This window comes from Syngnathus acus, chromosome 6, assembly GCF_901709675.1.
Source record: "Syngnathus acus chromosome 6, fSynAcu1.2, whole genome shotgun sequence".
In the NCBI taxonomy this organism is placed as follows: Eukaryota; Metazoa; Chordata; class Actinopteri; order Syngnathiformes; family Syngnathidae; genus Syngnathus; species Syngnathus acus.
In genome coordinates, this window is record NC_051092.1 from 11200360 (window position 1) to 11219948 (window position 19589).

Consider the following 19589-nt stretch of genomic DNA (forward strand, 5'->3'; position numbering starts at 1 on the left):
AAACACACTTGAGCAATGAATGCGATTTATCTACTCAAAATTTACTCCACTAGAGTCATTTAAAATGACAGCCATATGAAGAGTTTATTATCACTGTAACTACATTGAACAGATTATTTAAAAAAAAAAAAAAACTATTAAATGTTGGCTTAGTAAGTAAATTGATGTGACTGTTGCTATGGCAATGAGTGGCATGAATATAAAATTAGAAAAGGTACAAAAGTTGAAAGAATGGAGTTAACACTTAAACAAAACAAAAATGTCTATGACGACATGTTCCCAAATGCAATTGTGTTGGTGTGATGTTTGAAATAAATTCAATAAAGTAAATTTAGGTGTAGTTTTTCTAGGTTAGGGAAGGAGGTTTGTGAATAAAAAGGGAAGAAGTCAATACGTCCTAGCTCCTCTGAATGCACTGACTTCCTCCAAGACGGGTGAGGTGAAGTTGCCTGAAAAAAAATTAGATCTGCCTCTTTAAATTTGAGGAACACATCCAGGGGCTTATGCTTTATACCTGGGATTAAGTTGAAAAATCATATTGAGGGAAATGTGAAAATCAATGACACAAGCATTTTTTTCCTGCTTATGAGTGATGTATTGCCGATGTACATTTATGCTGCGCAAAAAAATGGACAAGCTGCCACCGAAATAGAAGAGGTGCCATTTCAAGGCTGATGGCCCAACAACAGTCAAGTTTATTTGTATACTGCAGCTCCGAATTACAAAAGAGTCGCAAAGGGCCTCACAAGCTCACAAATCTCCCGCTGTAATCGATTCTCATCTGAACATTCCAGCCAACTTGCATGCACTCAGACTTGACTAGACAACTAGTTAACTCGACATCCTTAACTCAGCCATTGCTGCCAGCCTCCCACTGTCACCACCGCAGTAATAATTTTGCCTTTTTTCCTCCTCACAACAAACTAGCTCTGGTTTTCTGTGAAGAAAGAAAGGACAACCTACTCTCATTTAGCCTGTGTAACTCTATTAAAACGGTGTGCTCCCTGGATATTAAATTAGCCTATGAGACATTCTCCTGATGAGTTCATTAGACAGGGCTGGAAATAAATTTGGAATTCAACCGCTGTCAACAGCAAAGCGTGTGTACTGTAATATTCTTATTCCCCTCTCTTGTTCATCTGTTAACACCCAAAGAATTAACATCTTCAATAATGCTATTTGGAAGAAGTGTTGGAAAAAGACACAACAGTTAAGTAGGTCTTTTTCCATGGTATTATTGGTTCTACAGTCCATAGATGAGATGTTATTTTTGAATGTGTGTGTTCAATAATTTTATGGTCAGGGGGAAGAAACTGTTTTTGAATCTGAACCTCCTGCTGCAGAGGACAGTATCATTGAAGTTGAAATCTGATTGGGCCATTTCTTCAAATCCACGATGATCTCGTTCGTTTTGTCCACACTGGATCAGGTTGTTAACGTTACACCAGTCCGCCAACTTTATTACCTCTTCCCTATAGGCCAGTTCATCATCATCCTGAATGGAGCTCACAACAGTTGTTTAAATAGCAAACTTTAACTGTTGAAGGAGTCCACAGAATCCTCTTCTTCATTACAAACATTGATTTGTTAGATATAATGGCCTTTTTTTAAACATCCTCCAATAAATGGCTGACAATTTCCACAGAATGTTGTTGTCTTGTGCGATGTGCGTTCAAGGCGTGGGTTCACAAGTGCAGACAAAGCACAACTTATGTATAGCTTTTGACAGAAGGGATTTACATTTAAAATCCTTTCTCAGGATTCCAAGAATGCACAATGGTATAATGAGCTGTGTTTGTGTGTGTGTGTGTGTGTGTGTGTGTGTGTGTGTGTGTTGTGACAAGATTTAAAGTTACGAATCCTATTAGCGACCAATTAGTTCTGTGTCTTATTAGCTGACGTCGCCAGGTCCTGTAGACCACTACGGGGTTTAGCTTTGTCTATTGACAGCATCACAGACTTCATTTGTAAACTGTTTTTTTTTTTTTTACTTGAGTAAGTGGACTAAATGGCAGGTAATTGGAAACTTTAATTGGCATGACAGCACGCAAGAAAGCCAGCCTGTTACTTGTTAATGGATTCAACAGATAAGGAACAAATAATGCAAGTACATTAGCATCACGTTCAAATGGTTATTTTTGTCTTCTTCCCATGCAATTCATGCAATCTTCTGTAACACGGAAGGAAGAGTTCTATGGACAGCAGTCTCCTTCAACCATACACTAGCAGTGTACATGTCGTACCTCGCAGGTCAACCAAAGTCTGTTCCGTGATGGTCAGACTTCTTAAATTTCAATTTGAAATTCGGAATAATTTCACCCAAAGTCCAAACTGTTGCCATCACGAAACCACGCAATTGGTACGTACAAAGCAGTCGGGTTTTTTCATGTCGTATGAAAAAAAAGACACTTTTGGGCGTACAATCAACCCATTGACATAGAAGACAAAGAGTGCACACAAAACTGGGTAAGTGTATGCAGTCATTTTTTGGTGGGATGGGAAAACAAGTGTTTTCAGCATGGTTTGAATGCCATTTTCTTTCCTCGAGTACACACACGTTCTTATCTGTCAATTTAGCTAGTTTAATATCTGTTAAGTGACCCTTGCATAAGAGGAGGCAAAAGTCTCATTTCACTCTCAGACACTGCTGCGCCATTCACTCCATCCTTTACCACCAAGACACCATCATTTTAATCTTTCCAGAGGAGAAGAAAGACAAACAAAAACAAGACTAAAAATACAGTCTTAATCATGCTTAAGTGTGTTGTACAGCGGCCATATAAGGAACAAATGCACCGAACTGAGGGCCCAATGGGTGGGAAAGATGACAAAGAACTGACATTGGCATACATTTTAGAGGTAGAGTGAAGCTCCAACTGGTGCAGATGCAAAAAGCCCCTAATCTCCAGCACCGGTGAATGAGATGCTTGCATCTTCATCCTTATAACGCAATGAAACAACATTACTTCCTTGCAATATAATGCATAAAACCAACACAATGTAAAAAATAAAAAATAAACCCGATTCACCTTACTGTATCAGATGTTCCTCACGAGATTTTTGGTGGATAGATCTCCCAAAAGCGTTGACTTTAAGCATTCTCTTTCCTTCTCGTCAGCCCCGCTTCACCCATTCGCTCGTTGCTGATTCGTCTCACACTCTGAATCTAAACGTTGTTGTTTTTTCCGCTATGCACGCTCTCAATGCCAAACGCGTTGATGACTCTAGATAACGCTTGCTTGTGGAGGATGTTAGCGAATCCAAACTAGCCCAAGACAGATGTTAGGAAGCGTTGAGTCCGAGCATTATCCCGCTCGAGTAAAAATGATCGGGGGGGGGAAATACTAAAGCGGACTGATCTAGTAGCCGACTCGTCATAATCCATGCATTAAGAGCAGGTGGAGGGTGTGCGTATTTTTTTTTTTTTCACCCCTGGGAAAAACGCTCCTCAATGCATCTCTCCATCACAGACGGCTATTGGTGTCAAGCGAGCAGCAATATGGTTAATAAGATACTATTTCCGGTTGGGCCTTTTCTAAATCACCGTTTACGCTCTGTTCGTGCGTGTGTGTGTGTGTGTGTGTGTGGGGGGGGGGACGTACTGAGAAAGAAAAAACAAAATGCTTTTTTCCTATCTCTTTTTTGGGAGGGGGCAACTGTTCAAGATGAGGAACAGTTAGCCTGTAACGCTCGTGCGGTCTTTGTCGACATCTGCTGGAATGTGTCTGCCTATACGACTTCTTTACGGATTCTTGTCAGGCAGTTTATGTGCTACCTTGTGTGACGTAGTACAAATTGTGAAAGGACCCCTTAAACGGCGGTACGTCGTCGGCTTCCTTGCGTCGAAAGACTATCAAATTGATGCAATTGTATCTATCCGAAATCATAATCATCTTGTTTAGCACACTGGTAAATATGCCAATTTACGAATTTGCTGTTTGTCTGTTATCAAACACATACCGTATTTGTGCGACGTGTGCTCGTAAGATCGGAAGATTCGCACTTTGTATGAATGGGCTCACGCCACAGTGAATACGAAGTAGCGTTATTGTGCACGCTTTTTGTCTGAGAAGTTCTTGCTTTGGGCAACACTGGCTCATCGCACATATTTTAACTTACAAATATATGGTTCTTGTTAAATTCATATCTAATTTGAAATCATTTTCGCCGGCTAAGCTAGCAGTTTGAGCTATGCTAACAACATAAATGTTGCTTCTTTGTTATTTTCCTTGAAACACACACAAATTGAGTGCCGTTTTTGAGTGATCGTTATCTGGCTCATCCGAAGCTTGCTGATGACTTGAATCGGGTGTTTTAGAAGAGAGGTACATCTAAAACAAGGTGGCTAGTGTTGTCAAAGACCGGACTTGAGCACCCCTGGTTTAGATTGTGGCAGTTTGGCAGATACTGAGCAAAGAGACAAAGTGGTTGTTCATTGCCATACGAATGTAAAGTTTAATGCAGAGTAAATAAATTCTATATAATTCTATAATATGCCTTCCTAAAGCTAACTGACCTGACCCCCTTTTCAGACTGAGCTGGGACAAGTGGACAGGCTTGTGGGGAAACCACAGTGAGACACAGCCATGTTTCTTTACAACATCACGCTACAGCGTGCCACTGGCATCACACATGCCATCCATGGAAACTTCTCGGGTGAGTTTGCGCCTCAATGTTATTGTCTGCTCTTGTCAGCCTAATTTCTTATCTTGACAAGTTGCCATAGTACAGTTGTATGAAGCGTGTCTGAATAGTTCCAGGACACAAATGGGTTTTCACCTTCAATCTGGGACTAGATGACCAACCTACTCCAGCATTTGATGTATTCAGTGCACGAAAAGAGACCAGAATTGTGGCGACTTCTCCTTGACAATAAGCCTGCTCGCCATACCCTGAGCATCTGACTGTTCCTGGCTAAGAATAACAATGGCTTGCTGGGGCATCCTTCCTACTTACTTAAGGGGTTTTGTTTTTTACATTTTAGATGCGTCTCACTGTTTCTCTTTGAAATAAACCTCATCAGACCTCCATTATGTTGTTTTTGTATGAATCGTGGTTATGTAGTTTGTTCTCCATCTGTCTTGTTTGTGTGTAGGAACCAAGATGCAGGAGATTGTTGTCTCCAGAGGAAAGATCATAGAGTTGCTGCGACCAGACGCAAACACGGGAAAGGTCCACACACTACTCACCATGGAAGTGTTTGGGATTGTGCGTTCACTAATGGCCTTCCGACTCACAGGAGGAACCAAAGGTATACAACCCAGCGCATATTACACTTATGATTTTGAAGTTGGTTCTCGTGGCATGTTGCATAGTATCTTAAAAGCTACAATAAAGTAAGTTCCATTTCCAGTTTGGGCTTGATAATCAAACTTTTGCCTTTTGGATCACCAGTATACCCTTCTGTGGTGATGTCACAAAAGGCAAATAAAAATCAAAACATTGTGGATTTACTAATGCTGATGTCTTGTGAGATAAACCAAAGTGTCTTGTTGTTGGCAACCCCCGTTACTGTATTCACTGTTCTGATTGCTTGTTTTTTGTAGATTACATTGTTGTCGGGAGTGACAGTGGTCGTATAGTCATCTTGGAATATCATCCGTCTAAAAACATGTTTGAGAAAATTCACCAGGAGACATTTGGCAAGAGTGGTTGTCGCCGAATTGTCCCAGGACAGTTTTTGGCAGTGGACCCCAAAGGCAGAGCCGTCATGATAGGTATGTTCAATAGAGTATCTTGATATTGCACAGCTGTGAACTGAAAGCCACTGTTGTTCTGTTAAAAAAAAAAAAAAAAAAAAAAAAAAATTATTCCATTGATATTTCCTCACAATGTCCATGACTTAAGTAATAGTGCACACTTCTGGAAATGTTTACATAATGATAAAATAACAAACACTGGATTAAAGGATGTACATGAGAAGAGGACGTATGTAAGAAACATTGCATACCGAATTGCAATTATGGTAGATCGTTCAACAGAAATGGTGACATTAATGTGAGCTGTCGTCTTTCTTTTTGGTTTGTTTAGGGGCAATAGAGAAACAGAAGTTGGTTTATATTCTCAATAGAGATGCAGCTGCACGGCTGACCATCTCTTCCCCACTGGAGGCCCACAAAGCCAACACGCTGGTCTACCATGTAGTGGGTGTGGACGTGGGCTTTGAGAATCCCATGTTTGCTTGTCTTGAAATGGACTATGAGGTACTCGCATGTTCATGGAATTATGCAAAGAAAAAAAGACACTTATTCAAGCGTTATGCCTGCCACTTTACAGGAAGCTGACAATGACCCTACTGGAGAAGCTGCAGCAAACACGCAACAGACACTCACTTTCTATGAGCTGGACCTTGGCTTGAACCACGTGGTCCGCAAGTACAGCGAGGCTTTAGAAGAACATGGAAACTTTCTCATCACTGGTAGGCAAACGTTCACAACTCGATTGTGTTTCAGAGCAACATTCATGAAAAAAAAGGTTTTTATATATGCTTGGAGAGATAAATATTTACAAAAATGTTTTTGACATAAACTCATAATGCAAATTACCAGTCTTGGTCATTCATGCAGTTCTCCTCTTGCATATCTAGTTCCCGGTGGTTCCGATGGGCCAAGCGGAGTTCTGATCTGCTCTGAAAACTACATCACGTATAAGAATTTTGGAGACCAGCCTGACATTCGCTGTCCTATCCCACGTCGAAGGGTGAGTCATACTATCTATCCATCAACAGGAAAGAAAAAGTTTGTAATCTGGAATGTCAAGGTTTTTTGAGAACAAATGTGTCACGTTAAGGGTAGATGAATATGATGTTGACACTGGACAGGTCTCTCCACTAACTTTACACCTGGTAGCCCTGGTGCGGCCGAACCTGGCAAGCTGCGCCCACTAAGGAAGTGGGTCTGGAAAGCCTCCGTTAAAAATGTCATCCTCTCAAATTCGTTTATTTGATGTGACCTATCCTTAGTGTGCAACGTTGCTCTTCGGCGGGAGTCAATCCTCATTCAAAATGGCGCGCGAGAGAGACGATTAACACCATTCAGCCTTCAGGCAATTTTAGATAAACAGAAATACAGCAGCTGTCACCACTGGAAGCATTTATTTCAAAACAGGACTTAATCGACAAAAAATGTATCAAACAGTGTGGCATAAAAAAATTGAAGCTTGGGTTATCTTGGGTTACATGCCTGCGACTGTATCATCTGTAACGTTGGTGAGCTGGGCACAGATAGTAAAAAAAAAAAAACATTCACACTCGCAATCCATGTTTTTGGAGCATGTGAGGAAGCCAAAGTACCTGGAGGAAAAAAGCATGCAGGCACTCGGGAGAACTCTCAACTCAACTGGACCTGCTTTTTGTCATTGCCATGTAATGCTGTTTCTACACTGAAACAAACAACTTGGGGCCATTTGCTTTCACAGTGGCTCAAATGACAAGCTTAACCTTAACCAAATTGAATTTTGTGCCCATACGTCGCAGATTTCCTGAGGCAGGCAGGACATATGACCCATTTGAATTGCTAGTGTGAATGCCTGAAAAGAATTGGATTACATATGACAGAAACCCGTAATTAGGAATGATTGCAACTTGGCATGGAACCTGTCTGTGACATATAAGACTTTGCTAACATACTGTGAGAAAATGTCAACAAATGTTAGACGATAAAGGCAGACCGAATGCAAAGCTTGTGATGTTCTCAAAAAACATGCGTATTAAAAATGAATATTTTACTTTCTGCTAGAATGACCTGGACGACCCAGAGCGTGGAATGATATTTGTTTGTTCAGCAACCCACAAGACCAAGTCCATGTTCTTCTTCTTAGCCCAGACCGAACAAGGCGATATCTTTAAGGTTACCTTGGAAACTGATGAAGAAATGGTGAGGAAAATGCATGGATTCCTTGTATGAGATATGATAAGTAGGGAATGAAATTATACTTTGTGTGTACTGCACAAAAACACGCATTTCCATTATTTGCGGTTAATATGATGAAATATAAGCAAATCTTGTAATATACCAATTCTGATTGTTTAGGTCACAGAAATCAGGCTGAAGTACTTCGACACAATTCCTGTGGCAACAGCCATGTGTGTCTTGAAGACTGGCTTCCTTTTCGTGGCCTCCGAATTTGGAAATCAGTAAGTGCTATAATCTTTTTTGAAAGAATGTCACTATTTTTTAATATAGAAAACAAACACATTGGCTTTTCTTCTCTTAGCTGTGTTCAATCTGCGTATGTCGTCTTACATCATTATGAATAATGTTGCACTGAACCTTTTTCTAGTTACCTTTACCAGATTGCCCACTTGGGCGATGATGATGAGGAGCCAGAGTTCTCTTCTGCCATGCCTCTAGAAGAAGGGGACACCTTCTTCTTTCAGCCCCGCCCCCTCAAGAATCTGGTGTTGGTTGATGAGCAGGAGAACTTGTCCCCAATCATGTCCTGTCAGGTGGGTGTACATTTCAAGTTTGGTGTCTTCCATATTATTACTGCTCGTATTTTCTTGATCAAATGTTAGTCAGAGGAGAGATGGGTAAGAAGTCTTAATAAAACTAGAGGATTTAGGTTTCAAACTAGGGTTGAGGTTTCAAACTGGGGTTAGCGTTTCAAAGTAGGGTTTCAAACTAGGGTTAGCTTTCAGCATTCACCAAATGACCTTGGTTTGTGTATTTTCGGTTCGGTTGCTGTGGCTGCCAAGGGCTTCGGTGCTTTTTCCCCTCTTTTCTTAGTGCATTCTCAAGCATCATTAGTTTCGTGTGTCATACATTAAAGGTATCTTCTAAATTGGGCCTCAGTCTTCTTTCGGCTGCTACCGTTAGGGGTCGCCACAGCAGATTCATTGTTTACAGCTCACTCTGTCCTCTGACACACTAACCACTTGCATGTCCTCCTGCACCACATCCATAAACTTCCTCTTTGGCCTCCCCTCGTCTCCTCAGTATGTTTCTATTTTGCCGATCTTCGTTTATTGCGGGCGGTTCTGTAACACATCTGGCATCACTGTGATAACTAAACATGAGAAAAGTGTTTGTGCACTCTCTTAGTTTGTTTTGGTGAATTTTACCAGCTGCACTATATTACTAAAGATATAAGTTTTTTTCCCCTCAGTACACAAAGGTGCTTAACAGAGTACACAAATAAGAGAGGTAAAAAAATAACTTATACTAGTTGTACACCTTACATCATAATGTATTTACTATGACCCATCTTGTGCTTGAAGTTGCATTATGAAATATCCGTGGCTGGCTAGACTTAGAGGAGCGATAAATTTGAGCGTTTGGGTATGTTTGTGTTGAAATGTTTGTGTATTATATTCACACCACAAAAATACCATACCGCAGCCTTAATGTGAAGATATTTATACCATTACATTCTTAATATCCACTCATTTTTTATTTTTTTTTTCCTTTTCTGATAGATTGCTGATTTGGCCAATGAAGACACACCACAGCTTTATGTCGCCTGTGGACGAGGACCCAAATCTACTCTAAGAGTTCTTAGGCATGGATTGGAGGTAAATAAAATTATTTATGGATTGATTTAGAAATCACATCTCATGTAATAAATGATTAAGACAAATAATTTCATCCCCAAAAGGTGGGCCTAATGAATACCATCTGCTTTGGTGTAGTTTTTGTTGCACTAACGAGTGAATACATACGTACCTATGGTCAGCTTTATACAAACTTGCAAGAAGTGAAAAGGGAATTATTTAAATTACATACGTATATGTGCTCACATATGTGTACGTGTTGTTCCTTTGAATTTCTTCTTGATCTTGTGCTCTCCATTGTGGGAGACAGAATGGGTTTATTCAAGGTTGATTGACAAGCGTTACTCCCGATCCAAACTCCTAAATGTTACCAGATGGTCCTCATGTTTCTGGTAAATTTACACAGATGGCCGCTTCAATCAAGGCACTTCATGTCTTTCACATATTACACATGTCCAATCAAATTTCATAGCATTCTTGTCTTGTCTTTTAATCTCGCAAATAAAACAAAATAAGCAAGCCGCTTGGATTTCAATAGAAGACTGGGTTCTTATTTACTATTCAGTCAGTTTTGTAACCAGTTTTCGTCATATCTTGAATTGGTTACGATAACTGAAACCCTCACCCCCGCTCGTATAATTGAATATCTTGAATTACTTTCGACAGGTTTCCGAGATGGCCGTGTCCGAGCTACCCGGTAACCCCAATGCTGTGTGGACAGTACGCAGACATATCGAAGGTATTTTCTTTTTTCATTGTCAATAATTCATAAAGATTATATCGCTCCGTCTTTTTTCTTTTCTTGTAATTGCTCGAGTGAAATGCAGTAGTCCTTCCTCAACTATTTGTAGTCACTACTCCTTTTCTTTTCATTTTTAGATGAATTTGATGCCTATATCATCGTGTCTTTCGTCAACGCTACGCTCGTTCTGTCCATTGGCGAGACTGTGGAGGAGGTGACAGATTCGGGATTCTTAGGAACAACTCCCACCCTCTCCTGCTCGTTGCTAGGGGACGATGCCCTCGTTCAGGTGGGTAAAATGCTCTCTGAACTTTGTAAGCGTGATTCACTCATGTGGTTTCCGTTTCATTTGCTCTGTATAGGTATACCCAGATGGGATCCGCCATATCAGAGCAGACAAGCGTGTGAATGAGTGGAAGACTCCTGGTAAAAAGACCATTGTCCGCTGTGCTGTGAACCAGCGGCAAGTGGTTATCGCACTCACCGGTGGTGAGCTGGTTTACTTTGAGATGGACCCGGTAGGCAAATGTTTATGTTGTGTTTATATACTGTCGATCTGTCTGTCATCTGCTTGTGGTTGGTTGGGACCAAAACCCACACTTAGCGTACTTCGGTTTGAGCAGATGGTCGTTAGCCAACTATTCAGCTCAATTTCCACCACTGCCAATAGCGATGCGAACATTTCACTGCCTCATGTTGAGACATTTTACTACTTTCTTTGATGTCAACCCCAAGAAGGAGCCTTGCTGGAATCTTCATCGCGCTCTTTGCAGGCAAGGCTATCAAAATCTTTGACATTGTGCAAACGTAGTGATTTTTAACGGAGACATTTTATTGCTATCTGGCCTTATTCGTCCTTGGCCTTGACTTGAAATCTCCAGATGGGAGAGCAGGACCTCAAAGCAGTTCTGACGATGATGTCCTTCCCAGATCATTGTTGTAGCCTTTTCAGTGATAGGCGTCAAAGAAGTCTGAGGGCACTGATGAGTTTTCCAGCCACATTCAGTACAGTTAGAGCCATGTTTGTCACCTCAGTTAATTCTAAAGGAATGTTGGATTCCTCCTGAAATCAATTCCTATGACAATTGTTTTGGAGATATTTAAGAACAGAAAGAAAAAAAATCCGCCTGTGTGTATTCCTCGCTGAGGGCTTACATTTCACTGCTTGTTGTTGACTGAAAATGACATCAGGGTCCTCGGGGCTAGGGTAACACTGCTCACCTGTTTTCTGGATTTGGTCATGTGATGTTCGCAAGCTGAGCCTTCAGGCACTGGGATGTTATTTTCGGTCAACAGCAAGAGGCAGTCCAAAGGAAAATGGGTAATGAGATGAATCAAAATGAGTGGACTTTTTGGCTTCATTCATATTCTACAAAAACAGAAGACTTTAAAGTCATCCATCATTGGTCCATGCTAAAAAGAAATGTGTGGGGAAGACCAGCAGTCGTGAATCATGATCAGTCATCAGCAGATCTTAGGAAATGCCTGGATCAAGACACAAACCTGAGGGGAGTCAGTATAGTATGCTCTCGGGGGCATCGTCACCAGGAACTCTTACCCTTGTTTTAGTCACCAAAAAGGCAATAAGCCAAAAAGGCAACAAAAAGTCTGTATATTTATTGTTGTGCAACCCTCTAAAGTTTGCTAAAAAACATATGTGGATAAACAGCACCAATAAGCTAAAAGAAAACAGCAGACTGACCACACATCAGGTCAGAGTTAAAGTCTTGGTGAAGTGTCACGCAGAGTTGGCTTATAAAATCATCCCAAGCATCCGAGAAGCATCCAAGACTGCCACGGAAACTCTAGAGGAGCTGCAGATAGTTTCAGTCTTGAGAATCTGTCTATGGTTGTGCACCATACGAAAGTGGTGGGAAGAATAGCCATTGTTGTGAAACAATCCATGAAGAGTATTGGCTCACGTTTGCCAATGGCAGGGAGACCGTGCACTTTGGAGGAAAATCAATCAATCAGTCAACTGGAACACACCATCTCCACTGTGAAACATTGGGAGGGGATGGTGGTGGTGGTTGGTCAGCATCATGCTGTGGTGAATGAGTTTCTTTACCAGACACTGGAAAGTCTGAAAGTTTTATTTAGTTTTGGTTGTTGAGCAGTTAAGATAATGGATTTATGTATTGTTATTCTTTTGATCTTTTATTTGTATCTGTTTTCAGCACTGTGCAGCACTGTTTACCACTGTGCTTGTATTTAAAGTGCTTTATAAATAAACTGTCTGCTTGGTTCTTCGAATCTTTGTGATGAATGTTTTGTTTTTTTCCCCCATTTCTCCAGTCAGGCCAGCTAAATGAGTATACTGAGCGCAAGGAGATGTCTGCAGATGTGGTCTGCATGAGTTTGGCCAATGTCCCCCCTGGTGAACAGCGTTCTCGGTTCCTGGCTGTGGGACTGGTCGACAACACCGTTCGAATCATATCACTGGATCCTTCGGTATGAATTTTTATTTCTTTTCTTGTAACAGATAATGAAGCTTGTAATCTTGCCACCATTTCCACCACTCATACCTGTTGTAAAAATATGAACACACTAGCTTTATGAAGTCTTATGAGGCTCTTTGTTGCTAGGTTTGCAGTGATTTAAGTAGATTTATTTTATGATCGGTTTTTCAGTGAACACAAACGAACAATTTTGTACACGCTATCGAGTTACATTTTTGCGTTTGCACATGGACAACACCTTTCCAATCGATGACCCGCATTTGCACGCATATATTGTATTTTAGTTGGCTGCATTATGTTTTTAGCAACTCTGTTGGGGGGTACTGTAAAAAACAGTTTGATGAACTATATACAATATCACATTTTAGTCAGTCGAGTTGAGTTTTGTCAAGATGGTGGGATAAAGTCCCTCACACTTGCGCTCCCTAGATTGGTGGAACGACAACTGAAGTTCAAGAACAAGGCTCTTGTTTAGAAAAACCTTGCTTTAAGGGAAAGCTTGAAGCAACATCATAGTGACGATGCAAAGCTCCAAATGAATAATTATATGCAACTGTTAACATTTACGTAAACAGCAACACATGATGGCCCTCAGCTGCAAACACAAGGCTGAATTGGAGTCTATTTTCTTTTTTTCCCCCTCAACTTGTAGTTCTAACTCATGACATCGCTACATAAGATAAGAATATTTATGGTTCAAGGAGCCCACGTTAGTGACTTCAGGGGAGTATTTAGGATTCTAGGCACCCACGTTTTTGACTTCAGGGGAGTCCGAGTGTTGTGCAAAAGATGTTGTCGAATCTCCCTCAAGACATAAATCATTACTAGGTGCTTGACTTCATATAAGTTGATGGCATGCTGCTTTCAGGCTTTTCAGACAATACCAGACATGCTGATGTGTCTCATAATCTGAATTTGTACAACATTCACTTTCTTTCAATTTGAAAAAACATAGGCTCAAATTTATATTTTTTTCCCTTCTCTTGTAGGATTGTTTGCAGCCTTTGAGTATGCAGGCTCTTCCAGCCCAGCCAGAGAGTCTTTGTATTGTTGAAATGGGAGGGGTTGAGAAACAGGATGAACTTGGAGAGAAAGGAACCATCGGCTTCCTCTACCTCAACATAGGGCTTCAGGTATGATGGATCTTTCAGATCAGCAATAATAAAAAATCTCCACTCATAATTGTTCTTGGTTCCCATTTTCAAAAAATGTGTATGCACGAAAGCAGATAAAGTTTAAGAGTATATTTGATAATTAGTCGAAGCAATACAGATTTTCTCTGAAGCTGACACATCCTAAGCGCTCTAGAAATCACAGCCACTCTTTTGTAAGCTATTTCAAAATCCCAATTTAATGCACCAGCACCACAATATTAACGGTCAGTATCTACAGTTATGCAATAATCTCATTGAGAGTATGTAAGGTCTCGTTTCTTTTAAATTACAGGCCTTGTCATTGAACAGTGTCTTTGTCTATTTTTTGTGGTAGAACGGTGTACTGCTGAGGACTGTCCTGGATCCAGTCACCGGGGATCTGTCCGATACCAGGACCCGCTACCTGGGCTCACGACCTGTCAAGCTTTTCAGAGTCAAGATGCAGGGACAGGACGCTGTATGTTTTTTTTTTTAAATGTTTAGATCACAATTTATGTATGAATACAAAGTCAAAAGGGTATTTTATCATCAACAGGTCCTTGCCATGTCCAGCCGCTCCTGGCTCAGCTACTGTTATCAGTCCCGTTTCCATTTGACGCCTCTGTCATATGAGACCCTGGAGTATGCCTCAGGCTTTGCTTCCGAGCAATGCCCGGAAGGAATAGTGGCCATCTCCACCAACACGCTTAGGTAGAGCTGTTCCTTTCAGCGTTTCTATATATGACTTAGCAACAATACATAACTCCTGCTGAATGGTAACCGTGTGTCTGTCAGCACCTTGTCTTTGAGTGTGACAAACAATCGTATCCGACTGGCTCTCATCGTCACCTTTCTTGCCATGATTTACTTGACAGAATCTTGGCATTGGAGAAACTGGGAGCTGTCTTCAACCAGGTGGCTTTTCCCCTGCAGTACACTCCCAGGAAATTTGTGATACACCCAGAGACCAACAACCTCATTTTGATTGAGACTGACCATAATGCCTACACCGAGGCGACTAAAGCTCAAAGGAAACAACAGATGGCTGAGGTATGAAGGACATTTTCCAGGGTGAGAATATGACAAAAGGGAGTAATTACCACCAACCCTCGGGGCACGGCAAACATCTGGTAGCACGTAGAAATGGAGATTAACATTGCAAAATGATGACTTGGAAAGCTGAATTTTGATAGTTATTAAGACATGTTTCACGCAACAGGATGGACCAATTTAATTACAGTTAACCCTCGCCACTTTGCACTTCATCTTTCGCGAATGCACTACTTTGTGGGTCTATAAGTGACGGGAGAACAGCGTTTGAATACACACTGATAGCACGGGACGTGTCTCTGAGCAATGTGCGTCACTGCCGACAAGCGAGGGAAGCGCGGCAGCCAGCCTGTCACAAACGAAGTAAACGTGTGAAATATGGACTTTTTATTTAGGGAATGCGAAAAAGGGGAGAAGGGAGGTTAGAACAGAAGAAAAGCAGGTGCACGAGGCGACTGACAAGACGGTCTGATGCGTTTTTTTATTGTTGCTTTTGTGCATGCAGGAAATGGTGGAGGCCGCAGGTGAGGATGAACGAGAACTGGCTGCTGAGATGGCAGCCGCCTTCCTCAATGAGAATCTCCCAGAAGCCATTTTTGGTTCGCCAAAAGCTGGCGCTAGGCAGTGGGCCTCGCTGGTGCGGCTGGTCAACCCAATTCAGGGTGCAACATTAGACCAAGTTCAGTTAGAGCAGAATGAAGCTGCGTTCAGGTATGTATTGTTTGTTTCAGCCAGGAATGTATTGACTTATTTTGACAAACCTGAATGATACAGAGTGTAACATTTACATGACTCACTCTAAAGAATACATGCTTTTTTTGTTGTTGTTGTGTGTGTGTGTGCTCTTTTTTTGTGTTGTCCAGTGTTGCCGTGTGTCGTTTCCACAATGCAGGGGATGACTGGTATGTCCTGGTGGGAGTGGCCAGAGACATGGTCCTCAACCCTAGATCAGTTGCGGGTGGCTTCATCTACACTTACCGCCTCACCGGTGGTGGGGAAAAGCTCGAGTTTGTGCACAAGGTGGATTTGAGTTTTCTGGCTATTGCGATTTTTGCTTTACCGGGGTCTCTTTTTTTCTCGCAGTAAATTTGTTTAGGCACACATACCAACCCCCCAAAAAAAGATGCAGCATATACTTGTGTCCTGATTCTGCATGCTGTTTTATATCATTTGCACACCACTTCTAAGGCACTTTGTTTGGGATCAAATCAAATGAACTTTGATAATCCAGAAAGACCAGTCGGCACAACTTTTTTAAGAAAGACTTGGTGATGTTGCTTTGTTCTCAAGTCAATGTGGAAAGGCTTAAAAGTTTGAAATGACCTCACACGCGAACACACACACACACTAGATGTTTAACGTAACGGATTACTGATTAAATCAACTAAGTCGATAAAAAAGATTTACAAATTACTGGTATAACTGTAAATGAAAGAAAGAAAATGCATAACTCAGGGTTTCCCTATTTTACTGTAGTCTAGCGGGTCAGAAACAAAAGGTACACACTTTTCTCTGACCTATACTGTCTGCTAATACGACAGCTCTTTCTGAATCAGAAATCTCATCTCACATGTACAAAAAGAAAGTTCCACTGCAAATACTCCAATGAAGCCACTCTGTTTAGCTGAGACAGTGTGGCTTCTCAATTGTTTTGGAAACAGTCAAAGCTTGGCTTCATATTTGATCAGAAACCGACTAATCGTCTTCAAAATCTTAATATGTGATCTTCCCGACAGACTCCAGTGGAGGATGTGCCGTTGGCTATTGCGCCATTCCAGGGTCGGGCCTTAGTGGGAGTTGGGAAACTCCTGAGAATTTATGACATGGGCAAAAAGAAATTGCTACGCAAGTGTGAGAACAAGGTATGTGGCCTACACCCATATAACATTTAGCAGCTTTAGCTAAAAGGCTGTTAAATTGGACACAAATTATCAACGCAAACTTTACATTCCCTTGTAATACTAGAGTTGTCCTAAGATGAATCATCCTTTAGTCATCCTTAACATTTTCACGCACAATACAAAGATACTACTTTGTATTTAGTAGAAGCACATGCTTAGATGAAAGTTAAAATGTACAATGTGTCTCCTTTATTTCCACTTTTTCCCGCTTAGCATGTTCCCAATCTGGTCACGGGCATCCACACCATTGGCCAGCGTGTGGTGGTCTCTGACGTACAGGAGAGTCTCTTCTGGGTCCGCTACAGGCGTAACGAGAACCAGCTCATCATCTTCGCCGACGATACGTGTCCCCGCTGGGTGACGACGGCATGTCTGCTTGACTACGACACCATGGCATCCGCTGACAAGTTTGGGAACATTACCATTGTGAGTAGTGGACTGTGGACTACTGTGTTCCTTTGTCTGGTGCATTCAAAACAAACATTATCATTCAATTAATGACGGATGGAACAACAGTTAGAGATTTGTCTCAGCTGAGAAATTAGAAGGTGCATAGGTGTGAATAAAACAAACAAGCCCATCCCACTTTTTCACCCATGTGTCAATTCTGTGCATTTCAGGTGCGTCTTCCTCCCAACACCAGCGATGATGTGGACGAGGATCCAACGGGCAACAAAGCCTTATGGGACAGAGGGCTTCTCAATGGAGCATCTCAGAAGGTAAGCTCCACAAGTCATTGCTATGTTGCGTAGGTACACTGAGTGGTATTAAGAGGCAGTGCTGGACATTCAAGATGTCAATAATATCTAGAAATAGTTTGAGTATTGTTGACATTAAATGTAACAAAAAAAAGGGACATTTCTCTCTGTGTTCCATTCTGATCATGGCCACATGTGCAAAGAAAACCCCTCAACATGATGTTTGGACGGAAATGCATGTTTTCATCAGACAGTGACACATTTACGTACTGCATTTTCCACCACACTTTAGCCCGCCACATTTTTGTTGGCTAACCACACACAAACGGTTGAGTCTGTGTCACAGGCGGTGTCAGCATGAACATATGTGCGTGTTTTCCAGGCTGACGTGATCGTCAACTACCACGTAGGGGAGACCATCTTAACCCTACAGAAAACCACGCTGATCCCAGGTGGGTCAGAGTCACTGGTCTACACCACCCTGTCTGGAGGCATTGGAATTTTGGTCCCCTTTACGTCACATGAGGTGAAAACCTGTCCTTTGTCATTTTATTGTGGTTGACGAGTACTAATCGTTTCAAATTAATCAAAGCACTTCTCTTTGTCCAGGACCATGATTTCTTCCAGCATTTAGAGATGCACATGCGCTCTGAGTTCCCGCCACTGTGCGGAAGGGACCATCTCAGCTTTAGGTCCTACTACTTCCCTGTCAAGGTGAGTTTATCGTCGTCGTCATCATCATAATACCTCGTATATGCTGCTCACAAAATTTCGAGGTATTGGGCTCTTTGAGATGAACCAAAAATTCCACTCAAAGCCTTTTAGAGTTCAACTTAATTTCACCTCCTATGTCTTGAATACACAACTGTCCAATGTTTCAATTCTTTTTGTACAACATGCTGTTTTCAAACAAGGAGCTTAAAGGCAAAATCCACAACAGTTTTTTGAGTCACAATTCCATCCAATCACTCAATTGTTTGATGGAATATTTTATATCCATCAATTTTGAAAAGATTCTATAGTGACAGCCCTAGTTTGATAGTGTCCTCACGCCGTCGTCGTTCTCGTCTGGCAAACTTGCAGAATGTGATTGACGGAGACCTGTGCGAGCAGTTCAACAGCATGGAGCCTCACAAGCAGAAAAGTGTGGCAGAGGAACTAGACAGGACACCACCCGAGGTCTCCAAGAAACTGGAAGACATCCGCACACGTTATGCATTCTAATTGCTGACGTCAAGCTTCATCACAGGGGCTCAAACTTCATAAAAATGCATAATTGATTTCACACAAATTGACGAAGACTCAACTCCAAGAATAAAAAAAAAAAAAAAAGCCCTTTCACTTAAAGTATCTAACAGCTTTTTACTCTGACAGTGGTTGGTTTGTCACCCTTACCACAATGTGGAGCCACAGTCAGCAGACCAATTGCTTAATTGACTGACATGACTGATGTCCAAACGTACAGTAGTCACACAGCGTTGCTGAATAAAGAAAGGTGCTTTCCCTTACGTTGGCAGCACACATCATTGCCCCGTTCTGAAGAAAAGTGGAGCTCTTCTCTCATGTACATATTTTGGTTTTTAATGTGACCTAAAAATGGCAGGATTAGTAAGAAGGTGGTATTGGTATTTTGTTTTAATGTTTTGGTTTGATACAAGGCCAAGGGGGGAAAAACATTTTGTCTCCTGTCTGCGGTGGGTGATGTTTTGCCATCATGGGCATTAAATGTCTGAGAAAATAGGTGGGCGGATGAGCGCACGAAGCGGAGTGTTGTCCTGGTTAGGCCTGCAAATTCCCCCACCTTGACCACAAAGGCTTCGAGCAAGTTGTTAAAAAGTAACAGCCATTTGTGGGCTACACAGCGACAGTTTGTATTGTAAATAAAGTTGTTTTTTTCTACTTGACAAAATGTCCGTTTGCTTTCTTTCCATTTTCAACACCAACCAAGGATGCATACTTAACCTTCTCACTCGTCAGACCAGACAATCATTCTATTACATCCAGCCATTAGGCAGAATGTTTTTTTTTTTAATTGTTTGACTGGTTGTTTGAAAATATCCTTTTTTCTTTATTATTATTTCTCCTTGTCATTCTGTATTCGTGATTTATATTGCCA

General features: G+C 41.4%; 1 protein-coding gene across 2 annotated transcripts; it reads left to right on the plus strand.

Annotated features, from left to right (window-relative positions):
- The first annotated feature begins 3785 nt into the window (after positions 1-3785).
- sf3b3 (splicing factor 3b, subunit 3) lies at positions 3786-19377 on the plus strand. 2 transcript variants are annotated; one of them, XM_037254660.1, is made up of 27 exons: positions 3786-3820; positions 4533-4656; positions 5096-5251; positions 5547-5717; positions 6031-6203; positions 6277-6418; positions 6587-6699; positions 7737-7874; positions 8031-8134; positions 8281-8446; positions 9416-9511; positions 10157-10229; positions 10370-10521; positions 10595-10750; positions 12528-12683; positions 13681-13824; positions 14180-14302; positions 14381-14535; positions 14700-14874; positions 15380-15585; positions 15738-15894; positions 16611-16736; positions 16989-17201; positions 17396-17494; positions 17856-17999; positions 18083-18187; positions 18557-19377. In XM_037254660.1, exons 2-27 carry the CDS (start codon positions 4587-4589, stop codon positions 18695-18697), a joined length of 3654 nt encoding a protein of 1217 aa, XP_037110555.1. In that variant the 5' UTR covers positions 3786-3820; positions 4533-4586; the 3' UTR covers positions 18698-19377. The 2 variants fall into 2 exon arrangements, with proteins under 2 accessions (XP_037110555.1, XP_037110554.1); XM_037254659.1 differs by having other exon boundaries at positions 3796-3909.
- Positions 19378-19589: the final 212 nt, after the last annotated feature.

Coding starts and splice junctions, on each gene's coding strand:
- sf3b3 (XM_037254660.1), top strand. CDS start 4,587: ATGTTTCTTTACAACATCACGCTACAGCGTGCCACTGGCATCACACAT. Junction 7,875..8,030: donor TGGAAACTGATGAAGAAATG/GTGAGGAAAATG, acceptor CTGATTGTTTAG/GTCACAGAAATCAGGCTGAA. Junction 10,230..10,369: donor AGTACGCAGACATATCGAAG/GTATTTTCTTTT, acceptor TTTCATTTTTAG/ATGAATTTGATGCCTATATC.